The following is a 19,187-nucleotide window of genomic DNA, read 5'->3' as shown; positions in this document are numbered from 1 at the left end:
TAATTGAGAAATGAATAACAGGTGTGTGTGTGGTTTTTTTTTTTTTGTGTGTGTATATATATATATAATTTTTGAATGTGTTTTTGTATTTTTTATATTTTTTTAAGTTTTTTTAGTGTTACAAGGTTATTGGTTAACTAAAACAATAAAAACAAATAATCACTTAAAATAAAATATAAACAATAACTGAAATAAAATGAAATACATTAAATTAAAAACTTATTTTGTTTCAGCTATTTGCCAAATTTTTTTCATGTAGATTAAATTGATATATATTAAAATAACTAAAACTGTAATAAAAATGATATAGATAAAAAAAAGGAAAATCAGTAGTGAGGATAACAAAAAAAGGACAAACTTTAAAATTAAAACTAAAAAAGTAGAAACAAAAATAATTCTAAATATTATTAAAAACGATATAACACTTGCTTGTTATCAACATAAGGTACCACAGATGGAATAAGTGCTGTAAAATATTAATAATGCAATAAATTAACATTAATAAAATTCATATTAATATAAAAAGTAACATGCACTTATTTAAACTCATTTTCTGTTCTTATAATTAAATAAGAAGTCTGTAGTTGTCTTTTGAGTACTGCACAGTTCTAAAGTCCGACCTCTTCCTCCCAAGACAATGAACTGGCACAGATGATTTGATAATGACATCAGAAATTATTAAACTGCATCAGAATTGCTGAAGATGCAGATGAGAGGACTTGTCTTGCTTCTTTTCTGCTTTCTGTAGTGTTGCGAGAAGTGTTCTGTAGTGATGTATGCTGCAAGTGTGTTTCAAGTGATTTCCCTCAAATCAGCACAAAGCTGCCTCCTTAGTGAAAGATTTAAACAAACATCAAATGGAGAAAAAGATGAGTGCCGATCGCAGAAAGAGGGTAACAAAGAAACGCAAAAGGGAACTTCTGCAACCATGCAAAAAAAAAAAAAAAAAAAAAAAAAAAAAAAAAAACGATGCAGTGTAGCCTTACAAAAGATACACATGGCATTACAAAGACAATTCACAACAGGAATTAAAAAGTTATTAAAGCTGGAGTTGGCGGAAAAGCCTGTGATGTATCAAAAGTTTTCCTTCCTTAAAATATTGTTGGGACCGTTAATGATGCCTAAAATACAGGTCAGTATTCAACAAGCCAAACCTCAACAAGACGAGACGATCCCCACTGGCGTGGCCCACTCATCGCTGCCCCTCTCTGGCATCCGGGACAAAGGCAGCCATAAAGCAAAAGGAAGATTCTTTAGGGATGAGTAGATGGAAGCAGACCCCCAAAGCTGGGGAGGTGAATTTATCCCTTTCACCTTGAGATGGCAGGCAGCAGATTTAGGATGCTGTGTAGTGGGATGTGGGGTCTGACATCAGGGAATAAATAAATAAAAAACAGCGGAGTGCAGGATGACTCGGAGAGCCCTCGCATTCAATGTATGGAACGCATGAGTGTAAATCTCACACACCCCGATTATTCCAACACACGTATATATATCATTATTCTACACTAGACTGAGCTGGTTTTAAGCTATTTAAATTCTAAGGATGTACAGCGTACCATTGGGGACTTTCTGCAAACCAAGAAATGAAATAAAAATTAAATAAAATAAAATAGTGTGATAAATGGCTCTTTTGGTGATAAAGGGAATCTACAATACCTGGAAACCACTATCCATTAGCACTGTCATTCATCTCAACGAGCATGTAACTTCCTATTCACTGAGGTGTTGCAGGAAAATGCTTTCATGACATTATGAGATGTGACATGAAATACAAATCACATGATGTACTACAATATAACGAAATGCTGTGAAATACCATCAAAGCCTGAAAGGTACTTTTAAGAGTCAGTGCAGTAATGGTAACTTCCAGCAGACTAACTGGACCCAGCTAACCAGCCAAACCTTGACCCCTTGGGACGGGTCCCGTGTGGGAACATACTGTACCACAGTTTAAGAGTCACAGGGCTACAAACCTAGCATGAAAAACAAAACAAAATTGCTACTGTTGACCGCCAGCACAGTTCATTCCTCCTCTCAGTACCGAATACTCAAGGCTTTCGTAATTCACAAGGAATTGCTTCCAAAATAACAACAGTATTGATGTCAACACCGCACAATGAAACGGCAGGAGACTCGCTTGGCGGCTATCCTTTTACACAGGTACAACAGGCCTCTTTCAGCTGAGCAACATCTGTCTCCGTCTCACACAGTTAAGAAACCCGAGAAGCCCGGCAAACACAAGAGAGGATTAATTCATTTTCCATTTTGATACATTACCCTCTCGATTAGGGCTACGATTCCCGAATCGTGATGGAGATTCATTCGCCGCTGCACTTCGATTAATGTGAGGTCACAGCAGGCTCCCAGTTTTCCATCAAAAACAACCTAATATTGATGCTGCTGTGGAGGGAAAATGATCCTTCGGTTGCAAATCAGAGGAAACCTATAAAAGTCGCCACCGGGGTCCGTTAACATGAGCTTGCTGAGAGATTTATTTAGCTGTATTCAGATCAAGTACAATAATCGTAAATGAGGGACAGAATAACACGCACATCAGCCGTGCCGTGGACAATGAACCCGTTGCTAACCAAGCGAAATGGAAACAGAGAGAGGGGAGAGAAAAAAATCTTGCTCATTTGTAAAATCAATTTTCCCTTTCGTAAATCAGACATTTCAGAGAAATCCAGAGGGCTCTTGTCTCTCGCTTCACATGATAAAACGGCTGATATGTATTCCATTCTCTTTCCTGTGCACAGCTTAAGGCAAGCACAGGGGACCGGGGAGTGCTGCGGATTCAGCTCGGTTTAAAATCCCGCTGTGATTTCAGGCCGTGAGTCAAAGCGCGTCTCAATTCACAGGCCTGTCGATCTGCAGAAGCGCACGTTTTGGGCAGTGACGGCTTGACTTGAGAACAGCCCTGGGTCTGTTCACGTGCTGGTTCTCAGCTGTATGCATGGCAACAAAGACCTAGAGGTCTTTAAAAAGGAAACGAGTCTGTTAGGCAGAATAAATCTGTATTGTTTTCTAATTAGCAGTGCTTGCTAAGCCAAAGGGATTTGAACAAACCTCTAACTCCAAGCATTCAATTTTGGCCTGTAACTCTCCCAGCACTGTTCGCACAATAAACATTAATAATGCACAAAATTTTGCAGCTTGTTTTAAAAGGAAAAGTATATTTTAGCTTTAAGCAATCAGATTAATGATTTTCAGTAAAGCTGGCAGAAACAAAAATCCTATAAACTTTGAAGAAGGAACTTGAGCCATATTTTGAGACTAAAATACCACAGGAATTGGGCCTGTAAGCAACTATGTAGAGCTACCAAAATACTAATCAATACAGAACCCCTAGAAACCACATAGAACACTCTGGCAACCCCCAAAATCCCTGGCAACCACCCAGCAACACCCTAACAACCCCCATAATCCCTAGCAACCACCCAAAACCCCAATCAATACAGAGTAACACCCTGGCAAGCACTGAAACCCCTAGAAACTCCATTGCAACACTCCAACAACCCCCAAAAATCCAGAGCAACCATCTAGAAACACAGTAAGAACCACCTAAAACCCACATCAACACATAACCACACCCTGGCAATCGCTAAACCCCTAGAAACCAATTAGCAAAACTCAGGCAACATCGCTAGCGACCACTTAGCAACACCCCAACAACCTCCCAAAATCCCCTATAAATACATAGCAACACCCTGGCAACCCCCAAAATTCCTATCAACACCCTAGCAACCACTCAACACCCCATCAATGTATAGCAACACCCTAACAAACACATAAACCCCTAGAAACCACATTACAACACGCTGGCAATCCCGAAAACCCTAAGTAACCACCTAGCAACACCCTAAGAACCACCTAAAATCCCCATTAATAAATAGCAACATCCTGGCAAGTACTAAAACCTCTAGAAACCACATAGCAATACTCTGGAAAAATCCCCCAAAATTCCAAGCAACCACCTAGAAACACCCTAGCAACCACCCAAACCCCCTAGTAAAACAAATATACATAAAGCAATATATTCTAGACAGCAAATCTTTATCGTTTATTCCACCACAATAAGTAAACAACCATATTGCCCAGCTCTAACCTGATAAATGTGGACAGTATTCTACAGTATTGTACTGTCAAGCTACTTTGAAATTGTGTATTGTGAAAAGCGCTGTACAAATAAAACTGACTTTAATGTAAAGCTCTGACAACCCACCAAAAAACAGTTTCTAAAATTCTCAAGAGGTTCAGAAAACAATACAGTATTCAAAATAAGAGTTTCACAGTAATTATGATTCAGTCAAATATCTTAAAGCACATGAGTTTTAAGCGTTTGATCTGTTAAAGCAGTTATATTATGGTTATTTGAACTCCAGCGGGTTCATGAGGGGGGAAAACAGGAACAGGTTGACTGGGAATGTTGAATGTCCTCCGCTGTTCCATGCATGATTCTTATCCAATATATACAGTGAAAGAAAGACACAGAGAACCTATAATGTATGAACTCGGGTGCCAAACAACCACTCACTCCACAGTTCATTCATCTGCTATATGGCAGAATGACAGGATGTGTATAAAACGGTGGATAAAGCCATAGCCTCAGCAGCTAATACATTAATGCAAAGAAACGGCTCTGACCACAGACCCGAACGAAAATGAGCGTTACTACGATAAAAAAACGTGTGAGAGAAACGTGTGGTTCAGACATAAATTCACAGGGTGCGCACGGAGGTCCTTTGGCCGCAGTCCACTCCTCCGTGTTGTGTTTGGCCTGAGGTGGCAGCGCTCACTCCAGTTCCCTCTCTGCCCAGAAGTTGGCAGCTCTCCTCAGTTTCATCCCTCTTTCATCTTATCAAGCACCTGCCTTCAACACGAGTCTGTATTGCTCAACAACACCCCTCCCTTCATTCCCTCACTCTTCCTGGCATCTCTTCGCTCCCGTTTCCGACTGTTTAATTATGCTGTCCCAACCTGTCACCTTGAGCAACATCCCCCCCTGGACAGCAGCCTGCGGACCACCGAGCCAAAGCAAACTGCCTCAGGAGCAGGTGTGTGTGGACAGGAGACGCAAGCCAGAAAAACAGAGCTCACAGTATGTACGGTGTGTGTGTATATCAGTGGTCGAGTGTTTTTCATCTATAAATAAAGAGAGTAAATGAGCTCTTGGACACTGACATAGCTTGCCTTGATAACACGCCACCTATAACAAGTTTGACTATCCCCTAACAACATATTTGGGGAAAAAAAAACGAACCAAAAACAAAACTCTGTCAAGGTGCTAGAGCTGTGAAGCTCATGTCTGAGCGCTGTTTTTCTAACGAACAGCAGGGGAAGCTCAGCACATGTCCAAAATTATAACAGAGCACGCTCCAGGTTAAAAATAGATTTGACTCATCACTTCAGGCTGCTGGGATGGTACCCTGCCACAGAAAAAAGGAGATGAAAGCTTTTTAAATTTGGACATGGCAATTTCACATTCTGAAAAAAAAAAATAATAATAATTATATATTTATATATATAACACCAAAAAATAAAAAAAATAAAAATCTCACTAGCTCAAATTTCTCCAGTACATGTAGGCAAAATTTTCTTTCTACACTTGAGACATTTAAAAATGTCACTTTATCAGAGAGACTGAAAGATGGATGGATGGAAAAAAGAGGATGACAGAATGAATGAACATTACAACAGATGAATGACAGAACAAAGAATAAATAAAACAATAAACAAATGAACAATAGATCGATAATGTCAGACAGATTCATAGAACAACAGACAGACAGACAGACAGACAGACAGACAGACAGACAGACAGACAGACAGACAGACAGACAGACAGACAGATAGATAGATAGATAGATAGATAGATAGATAGATAGATAGACAGACAGACAGAGCTTAAATGCCCTTATACTTTCTGGAGATACAGTAATATACATGAAAATTTGAAATAGGGTCATAGAATATAGCTGGCAGACACTAGCTTTAGAAGGGGCATTTACAGTACTTTCATTTTACGATGGGGGTGATTTTAGATGACAGTGATTTAGGACAGAATAGAGGATATCTGTGGATGGGTTCAGCCACTGCCCATTTTAAGAATATGGCTGAGACGGTCAATATGATTTATTTGCAGACAGGAGCTGCCAGCATGAGTTCCTCGCTTTCACCTCAGCACTGATAAGATGTATGGATATATGCATCCCTGAGTCCTGACCTTGAGCATTCCCAAGCCGTCTGAGAGGAGCAGAAGTGGAGGAGTATGCGAGCGTTTGCATTTGAGAAATACATTTTTCAGCCCTCCCTTTCAGTGATAGCAGAGGCTATGCTGTAGCGTCACTTTCTCCATTTAACCTCTTGTTTTTTTTCCTTCAAAGTTGTCGTTGTGAGTTTTCCAGTTCACCCTTTTAATTTCGGAGCATGATTTATGGGGCGGCGCTAGAATCTCGACAGGGTTAGGACGGAAAAGCCAAACACTTAGATGAGTTAAAGTCCTTGAACGCTCCGATGTACAAGTTCACATAAACCATAGCTAATCCATTACAGATTATCCTCAGAGAATATGCATGTGTATAAGAAGTCTCCATGTTTTTCTGAATAACTGGAATAAATAAACAACACAGAGGTGTAAATTCACTCCTCCAAACTGTCCTCAGATGTGGTGTAATGCTGAGATCATCCTAAGAATCCCTACGGTGATGGAGAATCAGCGATGGCTGTTAGCGTGAGGATGTTGGTGATTTAAGTGCAGTATTGGTTCTCAGTCAGACAGCAGGAGTTCCCTGTAGAGAACAACTTGATTTATTCCTGCCAAACCAAACGCTGACTTGAGGCACAACAGTCTCCTGAGCAGCCGTCTAACTACAGTGTAGAGTACACAGAGTATCTACTGTATGAATCAACCTCAAACTCACCCTGAATCTTACTTGGAACACACTTGAATTCTAAAAAAATATCTCTGATTTGATTAAACATGCTCATTACATTCTGATATTATGAAATGTATAAATGTGATATACATAACTGATATGACTTTCTTTCTTCTGTTGGGCATAAAAGCAGAATTTTAGAAGAATGTCCCAGAAGCTATTTTCAAACCAACTAAAAAAAGTGGGGAGGGACTTTAACAAGATCCAAAAAGGACCATAAAGGTGCAATTTAAGTAGTCTGTACAACTTGCATTTACTGTACTATATTCCAAGTCCTTTAAATCCATAAAATAGCTTTGCATAAAGATTACACAGATACTTAATATTCACTGAAATTTCATTTGCATTTCCAAATATTCAAGCAATGTGACTATGACTAATTAAGAGATGCAACACCAAATGGTGTTTGCCATAATGCTGAGATGAATAAATAAGATTAAAGAAACTTTAATAAAATGATTTTTTTTTTTAAATTGTACTTTCAGGGGTACAAAAGCTTGTGGGTACCCTCAAAAGAACTTCTTTGAATCTTATTTACTCCTAAAATGTTCATCCCATTACCTTAAGGATACATATTATAAGTACTAAGGTATTCATATTTTAGAGGTAGATAACCTGAAAAAATAGTCCTTTTAAGTGTACTGACCCAGTGCTAAGCTGCTGTAACCCCAATCCTGCTCCGGGAAGAAAACTTTCCTGCAGATCTTACAGTAGTTCCAACACTCCTGCCTGAACATTTCTAGTGATCCTGAAGACCTCGATTAGATGGTTCAGGTTTATTTAATTGGGGCTAGAACTAAACTTTGCTGAAAGGTGTCCCTATAGGAGCAGGTTTGGACACCCTTGCCCTAAAGGTAAAGTTTAGCAATTTATTTCTGGCAGTGATGGTGCTTTCAAAGTCTGTGGAGCTTTTAAAGTCTGAAGAAGAAACAAACACAATAAATTAAAAGTTGCACAGCTTATGGTGCTTTAGGGTCTTTTTGAAACTTAAAAACCTCCTTAAGTCCCTATTTGTTGTAATTGCATGGAAAAGAGCAACCAGCACATTTCTGCATATGTATATATATATAATTTATTTTTATTTTTTTTCGCTGAAGAAAGAAAATCATAAAGGTTTGGAATGACATCAGGGTTATTAAATGCTACAGATAAAGTTTGCAATGGTGTTGAGGTTGCAATTCCCATTCCTGTAGGACAAGAGAACTGTCCTATCACTGCTGGTTTAACATCGAATGATTAAGCCACTCTTAATGTGATGTAACGATTATGGATCCAGCAGAAGACCCCAGAAGAAAACCGAACAACGTCTGATGTGATCTGTCTCGCCGTACATCGGTACCACCGGCGCGCTGTTATCTTTAAGCAGCCTTGACATTTACAGAGACGTTACGTGCGTCTTTGCGCTTTCCCGACATTTCGCTGGATTATGGCACTCAGGTACATGAGCGATGGGGTCGAGACGGGAAGGGCCGATGACATTATATGCTGTTTAACGTCTAATCGCTGCAGGGCCCACTTGGCCTCTCACACACGTCCAGCCTCATTGGCTCCATGCTGTAATAATCCGTGTTCACATGCTCGCTAAGATCTCCGGGCCAGGGCTTCATGGCCCCTGACTGCTCCAGCCTTCTTAGAAGAGATCATGTCAGATTCTCTCTCTCTTGCCACCCAGATACCTGAGACAAATCCGCCCCAGCGCCCCTAAGAACGTTACATCAAGGCTGCCAAGAATGGCTTGCCTGGGAGAGTTAAGTCCGCTGTGTTATTACACCCATTATGGCAACTAAATCATACCACCCACTGAACTTGGCATTTTGTTTTTTAACAAAAGCATCATTCACTACAAGATGGTAGCATTCACAGATTACAAATCTACAAAGGCAAAGAACATTTGGACATGGTGATTGACATCTTAAAACAATAAAAACAAGGCAGTGGGAAAAAATAAAATCTTTTGAACTTCCTCGAAATCTTCTTTTGATGATGCTAATGGGAGTTTTATATTGCATACCTATCAAGCCCTATGAGGTGCCAACATTTTTTCCCATCGTTCCTTTTTGCTTTGTTTTTTCTAAGTGAACCAAACAAAAACCCCTTTAAGCCACACAAAAAGCTGTGAATCAGTTGTGTGAACATGATAAAGCAACTGTGGTTGGGTTTCATGCTGGACAACCCGCAGGTTTGTTTTCTAAAGCATTCGTCCCTGTAATAAGCCGACCATTCTGCTCCGCTCCAAGAAACTAGGGTGCTAACAGGGGCAATTAGCAGCTTCACCCACCCTTCGAATACAGACTTTGTGGCCAGCCGATAACCTCACCATCACCCCGTGTCAATTTAAACACCTTCGAACATACTCCTCACATATGTGCGCTTATGCTCAAACCTTATAATTGGAATCCCACTGGAGATGAAAAGCTCCAGCTGTGACATGAGTGGGGAGTTGTTGGGAATTTTTTTTTTTTTAAGTGATATTGATCTACTACAGCAAGGGTAAGCGGCAAACCGCTGCAGGTTTAGCAAGAGTCCACAGACCGCACACAAAACTGTACACAAAATTTAAAAGCTCTTTCTTACTCTGGCAAACTCGGTCTAATCTGATTGGCTGATTTAAAGCAACTTCCGGGATTAAGGGTATAACTAAATTCATACAAGCCACTGGATTTTCTACAGTTTTCTAGGCTAATGGGATAAATTTTTCAAAAGAGTTTCCCCTAGGACACTTTTTGAATGGTGTATTACGCTTTGTTGTCTGTTATGCCATTATTTAAATGAATACTTTTCACCACAGTCTATTATTGTGATATCATTTATTTCAGATAAACACAATCTGAAAAGCAGTGTTGTTGCCATTAAGAATTAAACTGAAATTATAATTCACTTACAGAATTTTAATGAATTGACATTCAAAGAAATGTAAAAACAAATTTTTAACTAACTAAAATGACAACTTAAAGTCTAGTTTGAAAACTGAGAAACAGCTGACAGGACGATGTAACATTACATACAGTAGAATGACAGATGGACAGATTAAAGGGATAGTTCATCCAAAAATGAAAACTCTGTCATTAATTACTAACCCTTATGCCATTCCAATTCCCTTTAAGACCTTCATTCATCCTCATTCATGACATCATTCATTAAATTGTCTTATGTCAAATCAGTGGTTCAACCACAATTTTATGAAGCTATGAGAATACATTTTGTGCACAAAAAAAACAAAAATAACAACTTTACTCAACAATTTCTTCTCTTCTGTGTCAGTATTTTAATGATGTCCTTACTAGGTTTCTGGGTCGTGAATGTGTCAGTTATGTTGCTGTCTATGCAGGGTCAGAAAGCTCTCGGATTTCATAAAAAATATCTTAATTTGTGTTCTGAAGATGAACGAAGGTCTTACGGGTTTGGAACGACATGATTTTCATTTTTTGGTTAACTAACACCAAGTAAATCCAACTTTCAAATTCAATATCCTGTGTGCTGTGGCCAGTTCAGCTTAAATTCACGCTCCAAATGGAGCCAACTGGCTTGCCACTTTACATGTCATTTAGATGATCCCTCCGTGTCTAAATGGGTAGGGACCAACTGTGTAGACCAGACCTTTGCAAAACTAAGCAAGAGCTTGAGTTTCACAGTACGAACTAAGCTAAGAACCACACAGGTGGTGACAGCTCTTTTCAAGTACTAAAACATGAACAAGTGGCTTAATGCCTTTAAGCGAATATCTGAGAAGGGCCTCTTCATCAAGATCAACCCCTCCATCATCATCCACCTCTCAAGCGGCCGCTCCAAAATGTCCAGCACTCCCAAACAACTGCAGAAAGAAAGCTAAACATTTGTTCAAAGGGAGATGACTGATGTCTGCCTTGCGGTCGCACTTAACTGAGCTGAGAACGTGAGCTGGTGGAAGTAAGATTGAACGAAAGAAGGAAACCACATCAAATGGTGGAACACTGGGATATCACCACATCTCATATCCAGCGGTACGGGGGCATTTAAACTGTGCTAAATGGAGAGGAAACATGAGGATGGGATAGTGTGCTGGAGATCTCATTACCGCCTCAACCCATCGCTCTAAATCCTCAGCTCATTCCACAAAACAAGCCCGAATGGAAGTACCACACTGCGTACAGCACAGTTACATTCATAAACTTTGGCGCCAACACAGCTTGAATCCACCTCTATACATTATCAAAGAACCCCATTGACAGTTCATTTGGATTTTAATTGAGCGATGACCTCATAATAATCTTTTCTCAATGCTGGTTACATTCAGTGAGTTTTATCTGAATAATGACACCATTGTGGTATTCAACTACCTTGATAATAGATTTTAACAACTAATGAGCTATTTGCTGTCTATGCCATAAATGAAAGCCCTTAGAGGTTACATTTAAAAAAAAAAAAAGTTTATCCAAATAACGATGAATTCCCTAACTTGCAATTGTGTATTTTCAAATATAGTGCATGAAGATACGTCATTCCAGATTTGTAAATACAACCAAACACCACTGTTCTTCTAACCAAATCTCATTTGTTCTTTCACATATTCAAATGTGATATTCAAATTTTTTTTTTTCCATTTCAAACTTTGCACATTAAAAATTGGCATATTTTTGCTTATAATAAGACTTAGGATACAGATAATTTTGTTTTTCCATCGATTTTTGAGCCTGACAGCCCCTGTCCACTATATGCTTTCATTTCATGAAAAAGAGCAGCATGAACATTCTACTAAACATCTCCTTTTGTGTTTCACACACACAAAAAAAAAAATTATTAAAGCAACATGAAGGGGAGTAAATGATGACAGTTTGCATTTTGGAGAGAGCTATTCCTTTAAATTTAACTTGGAAAAAAGGCAATACAACTAAGACTTCAGAACATTTTGAAAATGCCCTTTGCAAACCGTAGGGAAACAGAGTTTAGAAAGAGTGGTAATTCTGCCTTTTTTTAGATGCCGAGGATGAGAACCAGCCCAAAGGGTCGATGTCTCCACACTGCTGACTTTAAACTGTGCGGTCGGAAGTTCAGCCTGAGGAAATAAATAAATAAAAAGTCTGTGACCTCTGCGTCTGCTATTTTGTGTTTTTCCTTCGAAATTTTAATGAGTGGTCCAGTTGGTTGTCTGCTGCCAGCCGGAGGGGCCCCTTCAACAGCGTGAGTCTACTTTCTCCGGCCCCGACCACATTACGTTCATCGCCAAAACAGATCGAAGACCACCCTCTCCCTTCCATCCCTATCAGAGCCTTATTTTCACTCAAATACGAGATTTTTTTGTAAATGTGTGGTTAGTGAGAGGCCAGTGGAGATACACAGTGCTCCCTGTCTCCGCTGAGCTGACCCTTCTGCTAACAACAGTAAAATCTGGATGCAATGGGGCCCTGCTCTCCTTCTCTTTCACATTAAGTGGCAAAATGATCTTTATGGTAATCAGTACGCAGCATTAACTAAAACACATTACACCTAGATTAAGACTCCCATCATCTCTCAGCTTTCTCTTTATCTTCTTTTAATGCTAGAATCCATCATAACTGGAGCATGCAGGCAGACCCGTGCCCCTGAGAATATGGCTGACAATCAAATCACCACACCAATCTGGAAAACACAGACAGTCCTTGAAACTCCAATTCTGACTCATTTTTCCGCAACCACGACCATTATTTTGAACTCACTTGACATTCAATCTAAAACAATAGTCCTGTGAGGTCAATATACAGTAGAGGATGTTAAAAAGAGGCAGAAAAATAATATCACAGATTGAGATGGAAAAATAACCCTTTAAAAAAAATCTTTCAAGAGCCACTTTTTGTCTATTCAAATTTTTATCTTTCTGAATGACCTTAAAGTGGGGGATATATGCAATTCATTACATGTCATTCAGTTAATTTGAAATATTTTTGGTAACACTTTACAAAAAGTTTCTTTAAATATCAATATGCATTAAATATCATGAAGTAACAAAGAACAATACTTTTATAACATTACTAACCTTAATGGCAATAGCTATATAAACTAATACATTTGATTTATTTCTAAATAATATATTATATATCACTTCGTGTTTTCATTTTTATGTCTACAACTTAAATTTATGTTACATTTATATAGGAAGAACTGCATTATTAACTGAATAAAAAAATGTTCAAGTTGTTCACATTGATCTAATGTTACATTTATTATAAAGTGCTACCAAATTTTAAATTGATAATTGAAGCCCTATCCCCAAACAGAGTTAAGTTGAGACAACTTTCTTTTAAAATTTAAATGATACTGTATTTTTCTTCTTCTTCTTCAAAAAAAAAAAGAAATTCCAGCATGAACAGGAACTTGTACAAACTCTATAAGGTAGAAGACAAGGTCTCTCCAGGCCCCAAACCCATGTCAGTGGAGCCACATTCATTTGTCAGTAAGAGGGCCTCCTTTCCGAAACTCAGGGATCCTTAATTAAATCCTGATTCAAATATGGAATGGAGACCTACGACCTCCTATGTTCCTCTAGTACTCCTCTTATCTCTTTATAGTCAGGAAGTGCTCAAAACACTAAAGCAGTACAGGCACTGATAAGAAAAAGACTGTGAGAGAGAGTGAGAAAAGACAAGAAAGAGTTCAGAGAATACCGTTTGAGAAAACAGAGAAAGAGCGAGGGGTTCTTGGATTCTGCTGAAGTGATCTTTTGGAGAAATGAGTCTGTAGAATCTCAGCAGAGGATGAGGAAAAGCCTGAAATAAAGAACTCAAAAAACCATTTAGCCTCCCAAGAGCACACAGTCTCTCGAGGCCTCTAGCCTACCTACTGCATTAAGAAAATATCATGCCTGCAGGCATGGACCATTACTAAAAATGTAAAATAAAAAAATATATATATATTAATAAGTAAATAAATTATATGTTATGAAAACCATTAGAAAATTATTTGAAATAAAATAATCATTATCTGAAATAAAATATAAGAGCTTTATTTTTGCTAGTTGCCAAGGCAACATTTCTTATATTAATTTAGTTTAACTTGATGAACTTAAATAACCAAAACTAAAAAAAAAAATAGATCACACCATAATGACTAAAACCTTAACAAAACCTAAAATGAAAAAAAAAAAAGAAATATAAAAACTCAAAAACTCAAATATTAATGAAAACTATAATATAATAGTATGCAGAATGTAAACTGCACATTACTAAATGCATAATTTTACACGTTATTTTAAAAAACAGAACAAAAATAATAAAATAAAATAAAACTCTAAACATAGTTGGGGGTCCACTGAAAACTCCTGACCTATGCCACTAAAATCCTTCTAAAACTGATTTTGTGGAACTTAAATGATTAGATTTTAAACAGGATAATTTTTCTACAGTACTTATAAGATTACAATATGTGAATGCCCTCTGTTATGATTGGCTAACCCCTCTGCAAATAAAATGAGGAACAACGTCCATGCCAAGTTATAATAGCCTGCGCTTGTAATGATGGAATACATCTACATACTCCTTTCAAAAGAGCAAGAAAATCCTGTTTATCATTATATATCCCTTTAAAACGAACATCAATGAAATGTTCTTCGTTAAGACGGCAGTGAGCCGTACAGCGAGCGATTGCTACTGTATACCAGGCCAAGAGGGATGAAGGACAAGCGTAAAGGTCTTACTTCATTTCCAGCACCTCCTCCAGGTGCTTTCTGCGCTCTGCCCTCAGTGTGGTCAGGTGGGCCTCCTTCTCGGCCAGGGACTGCTGGGTAGACGACAGCTTGGCCTTCATGGACTCCAACTCTTGCTTCACCTTTTCCATGGCGGCCAACAGCTCCTCCATCTGTGCATGCAAACACACACAAATAAACATGTTTGTGCTGATGAACAACAAACAAGCATAAGGACAAAAACATAATCATGTCGGTTAAGACAGAATGCAATCAAATATGTTGAGCGAACACACAGCAGGCCAAGAGTGAAGCTCACAGGGACACAAATGGATTTCTGCACAGGAAATGGATGGACAAAAGATGAAAAGAGATTGATATACAAGACAGCAGGTGAGACAGAATGAGAGAACAGGTGAAAACAAGACCAGTGTGTGAGTGCGTAAGAGTGCGTTACATCCGGGTATATTAACTACATAGCTTCGTGATGAGGTTTATCATACATCACATCCCCAAAATTATTTCGCTCAGTTTTGTTTTTGAAAAGGTGGATGTTCTCCATTCCTGACTGTGATTTTTCTTTCCTCCTCTCCCTCCGTTTCCACACGATGTTTATAACTCGGAGTAACAGCGAGTGAATGAGGAGGATAATTCAAATGGTGTGGCAGGTTTATGTATTCCGTGGAAGGCAAGGTTTAGCGACTTGGCTCAAAGAGGTTCTCACAGCCTCCTCGACCGCTTGCGGTTCACTCCGGGTCTCTCTGAAATCTCTGTGCTCGCAGGAAACTGCGTAGGCCTCGGGTGGCGATCTGTGCAGTCTCCTTCGTCTGTTCTCTGTGTTTATCCATCCTTCCCTGCTCTGCTTTTCATCAGCTTTTGTCCCATACAGACACTTCTACATAGTGATTCAAATCCAAAAACTGTTCACTAAAAATTCCTTAAGCAGTTCATATGGCTTGTGTACTATAATCCAAGTCTTATGAAGTCATACAATAGATTTGTGCTGATAATCTTTCCCTCCAGCAGCCTGTGAAATATTCTGATCAAATAATTTAACCAGATTAGTCCGATTAGTCTTACACAATCATTCAGATCAGTGTTTAACAGGATTAACTGATTCGTTGAAAAGAAATTGGTCGGCTTAGTAAGTGAGTTTAACTCCAGAACCACATCAGTCTGCTTCATGAATGAGTCATGCAGACAAGTTTTGGTGAACAGGATCAAATGATTTACTGAAGAGAACTGATTCTTTTACAAACTGGGCATCAATACTTCTATCACGCTTGTGGTTCAACAACATGAACAAATCATTCAGACTGGTTTGGTGAACAGGATTAACTGATTCATTGAAAAGATCATTTAGAAAAGTTAAGTTAATGAGTTCAACACGAAAACCAGATCAGTGTGATTCAGAAATGAATCATTCAGATCAGTTTTACTAAAATGATCAGCCAAAAAAGTGATTCATTTGCAAATTGTGCAGTGAAGTCAGTGAGATGTACTTGAGAACCAGATCAGTGTGATTCAGGAATGAATCATTCAGATCAGTATTGCTAAAAGGATCAACCAAAAAAGTGATTCATTTGCAAATCATGCAGTGAAGTCAGTGAGATGAACTCGAGAACTAGATCTGTGTGATTCATGAATGAATCATTCAAATCAGTTTTGTGAACAGGATCAAATAAACACAGAGTGATTCATTCACAAATCCACCATCACTACTTCTTTCATGAACAAGCCAAGGAGTGCAATAGAAGAGATTTTCTGTGAAACATTAATTCAATTCTAGTTATATATGTTCAAAGAACTAGGACTATAGCACTCAGACTACATTAAAGATACTGTTATGGTGGTTTTGCATTTAACATTAAAAATCAAGTCAGTCATGCAGGTTTGGAGTAAATAATGCTTTTTTTAATGGGTAATCTATTCCTTTAATACATTCATTCTTTAGACATTTATAGATGAAGTTTCATTGCTCTGCCACCCAACACTATTCATGTATCATTATATGTTTTCTTATGTTCTGTGAACACTGGAAAGGTTTTCCAGAAGAATAGTTGGATAAAATAAATAAAAGCACAACAAAACAGGGATTTTGCTGTAAAAAAAAAAAAAAAGATAATACCCTTTAAAAAAAAAAAACAGAATTGTATGTGTGAGCACATGCTCTCAGCAGTGCTGCCCTCTGGTGGCCGGAGGTATTGTAGGATCTGGGAGAGCGTTCAATCCAGCTGTCATCATAATTCATCTGCCTAATGTACTACACCCAAGCCAAGCCTAGTGAACAAGCTACCAAAACCCACTCAGTCAAATTTACTGCCATCTCCTTTCCTGTCCCGCTCTCGTTTGTCATCTCAAACCATACCAAACTCACAGAGGATGATCCTGAACAGCAACGAACGGGTCTCGCCTAAAACCCGAGGATGATGGTGCCTCCCCTGGGCACGTGAAATCCACCGGCAAATTCCACCTGACAGGGTCAGGTCAGAGAGGGCTCACCGGAATGGCTTACGTTAAGATGTAATGCATGTCAAATTAAAAAATAAGGAAGAGGAAATCATTATTCATGTGGAGACAGGCCATGCAAATGTTGCTTTTGACTCAAACGCAGAGCACAGGTCACATCTTCGATGAATAAAACTGGCGAGAGTCTGAGTGGACATAAAAGACAGTAACATTTTTCACAGATACAACGAAAAAACCTGCATGCCTACTTTTTCCTCTTGGGAGATAAAGTGAGATTGAATTGAGACTGCATGCCTCAGGCCCCCCAATATGAGCAGAGGGAAATATTTAAACGCTGGCAGCATCGGTTTCACTGCCTGTGGAAACCCTGCGGTGTGGGCGGGGCAACAGAGCTGTCCGTTAAAACCCAGCAGCCAATGAGAGGTGAGAAGAGGGGGATGGAATGGAACCGTGAGAACTTTGGTGCATTTTTACTCAACAGCACACAAAAATCTCAACGAATTCTCCCGCTGTTGTGCAACCACACGTAAACGCAAACAGCGACGGCGGAGCGGTTAACTAATCAGTCCAGGATGTGTGAGAGCCGATATGGTGTCACCGTGCCTGGAGGGGAGATATGTGAACTCACTCCATCCTCAGCGACCAAACATCATCTGGAACGAATGGATTCGAATTAATTTACAGTGTGCTCGGTCAGTTTTACTGCAAAAGTATTTAGTAAGCGCTGCCTGGAGCCAAATTCTCAAAGCCGTTGAGTTAAGTCATTCATTAGAAGATAATTAACAGATTTTAAAGGTCTGACTAACGGCCTGGCAGACCGATGGAAAGCCAAATCTCTCTCACACACAAAAATGTGTACAGTGAGCCTATATAAGAAATCATGGAAATTGTGGTATCTAGTACTCTATAGTGTAGAATTGAGAACTGGTTCTGATTCAGAGCTTTTTTCATTTAAACCAAATGATTTTCTTTACGTCTGGTTCTGTGACTTTCTTCTTCCATCAATGCTGATGCAACACCATACAACTATAGTATTATATATATATATATATATATATATATATATATATACACTGCTATTCTATCTGCTATTCTATCTGCAGTTCAAAAAAATAAAAGTAAAAAATTAAATTAAATTAAAAGTAAAAAAATTAATAAAATACCTTTTAATGCCAAGGACCCCCTAATTATGATCACCTTTATTTTCTATTATACAGACATTTACTGTATGCCTTTCACGTCCAATCACTAGAGCTTGCTGAGAATTCTCTGAAAGAAAAGCAGAAAGATTAAAACAAATGCAAACAATGCTTTCAGCAGACTTGCTCGTGCCGTTACCTTCTCTGATGGAGGAATGGATGGTGTGTGTGTGTGTGTGTGTATGAAAGAGCAAGGTGGCATGCAGTGCTTGTTTTCTCAGGGGAGTACAAACTAACCTCAGATGTTAGTCAAGTCGTAAAAAAACGCTGCAGTGAATTATGACACCTCGGGTGTGAAAAAATGAGCACTTCACTGGGTGATGATAACACCACTTCCTGTCTCACACTGGGAACGTGAACCAGTAAGGCAGGAGGAGTACAGATCAAAGCATTTGAGATGCACGTCCTTTAACTGATCTTCACAGTCCAGCTTCAGCCTCTGCAAGTGTTTTTACGACTTGGAGTAATTGTTCACATCAGTTGTGACGTACCGTCCATGGAATTGATAACAGTGATTTTCTCCTTTTTTGTTTAATTTAAGGCCAAACTGCTCAAAACCGGTGTCAGAAACAGGCCTTGGGGAAAGGAAGAGGATCTGTCTGTGATCAAGGAGAAGAGTGATAAAAAGAATGTGAAAAGAGGGAAAAAAGAAAGACTGAGGCATGGTCAGAGGAGCTGGAACAGATGCCTCTTCAGATGAGGGAAGGCACGTGGAAATAAGCAAAGAATGAAGCTGAACGCTGTATACTTGCCTCTTTGAGCTACAAGAGAGCGGGATAAGAGAGAAAGAAAAACAGAAATGGGTAAATGCAATGCACCAAAAAGAAATATAACCCAAAAAAAAAAGACCCGCAATGCCTGTTCAGAAAAACAAAAAAGTGGTGCTCTAATTAATGGATGAAAATGTCTATTTAACCATATTAAAGAATACGAGAATATGGGAATATT

The 19,187-nt window shown here is 38.8% G+C and overlaps 1 protein-coding gene across 13 annotated transcripts in view; it reads right to left on the bottom strand.

Annotated features, from left to right (window-relative positions):
* Positions 1-19,187, bottom strand: part of LOC109079587 (ELKS/Rab6-interacting/CAST family member 1-like) — a 202,909-nt gene that overhangs the window by 85,190 nt on the left and 98,532 nt on the right. For all 13 annotated transcript variants that reach the window (XR_006154464.1, XM_042721740.1, XM_042721741.1 and 10 more), the window contains one exon: positions 14,584-14,744. Coding sequence is in view for 12 of the 13 variants with exons in the window: in XM_042721740.1 (XP_042577674.1) it covers positions 14,584-14,744 (161 nt within the window). In the remaining variant the exon portion in view is untranslated. The remainder of the gene's footprint in view (positions 1-14,583; positions 14,745-19,187) is intronic.

Source organism: Cyprinus carpio, chromosome B4, assembly GCF_018340385.1.
Source record: "Cyprinus carpio isolate SPL01 chromosome B4, ASM1834038v1, whole genome shotgun sequence".
Classification (NCBI taxonomy): Eukaryota; Metazoa; Chordata; class Actinopteri; order Cypriniformes; family Cyprinidae; genus Cyprinus; species Cyprinus carpio.
The sequence above is the reverse complement of the archived record's forward strand: the minus strand, read 5'-3'. Positions and strand labels throughout refer to the sequence as shown.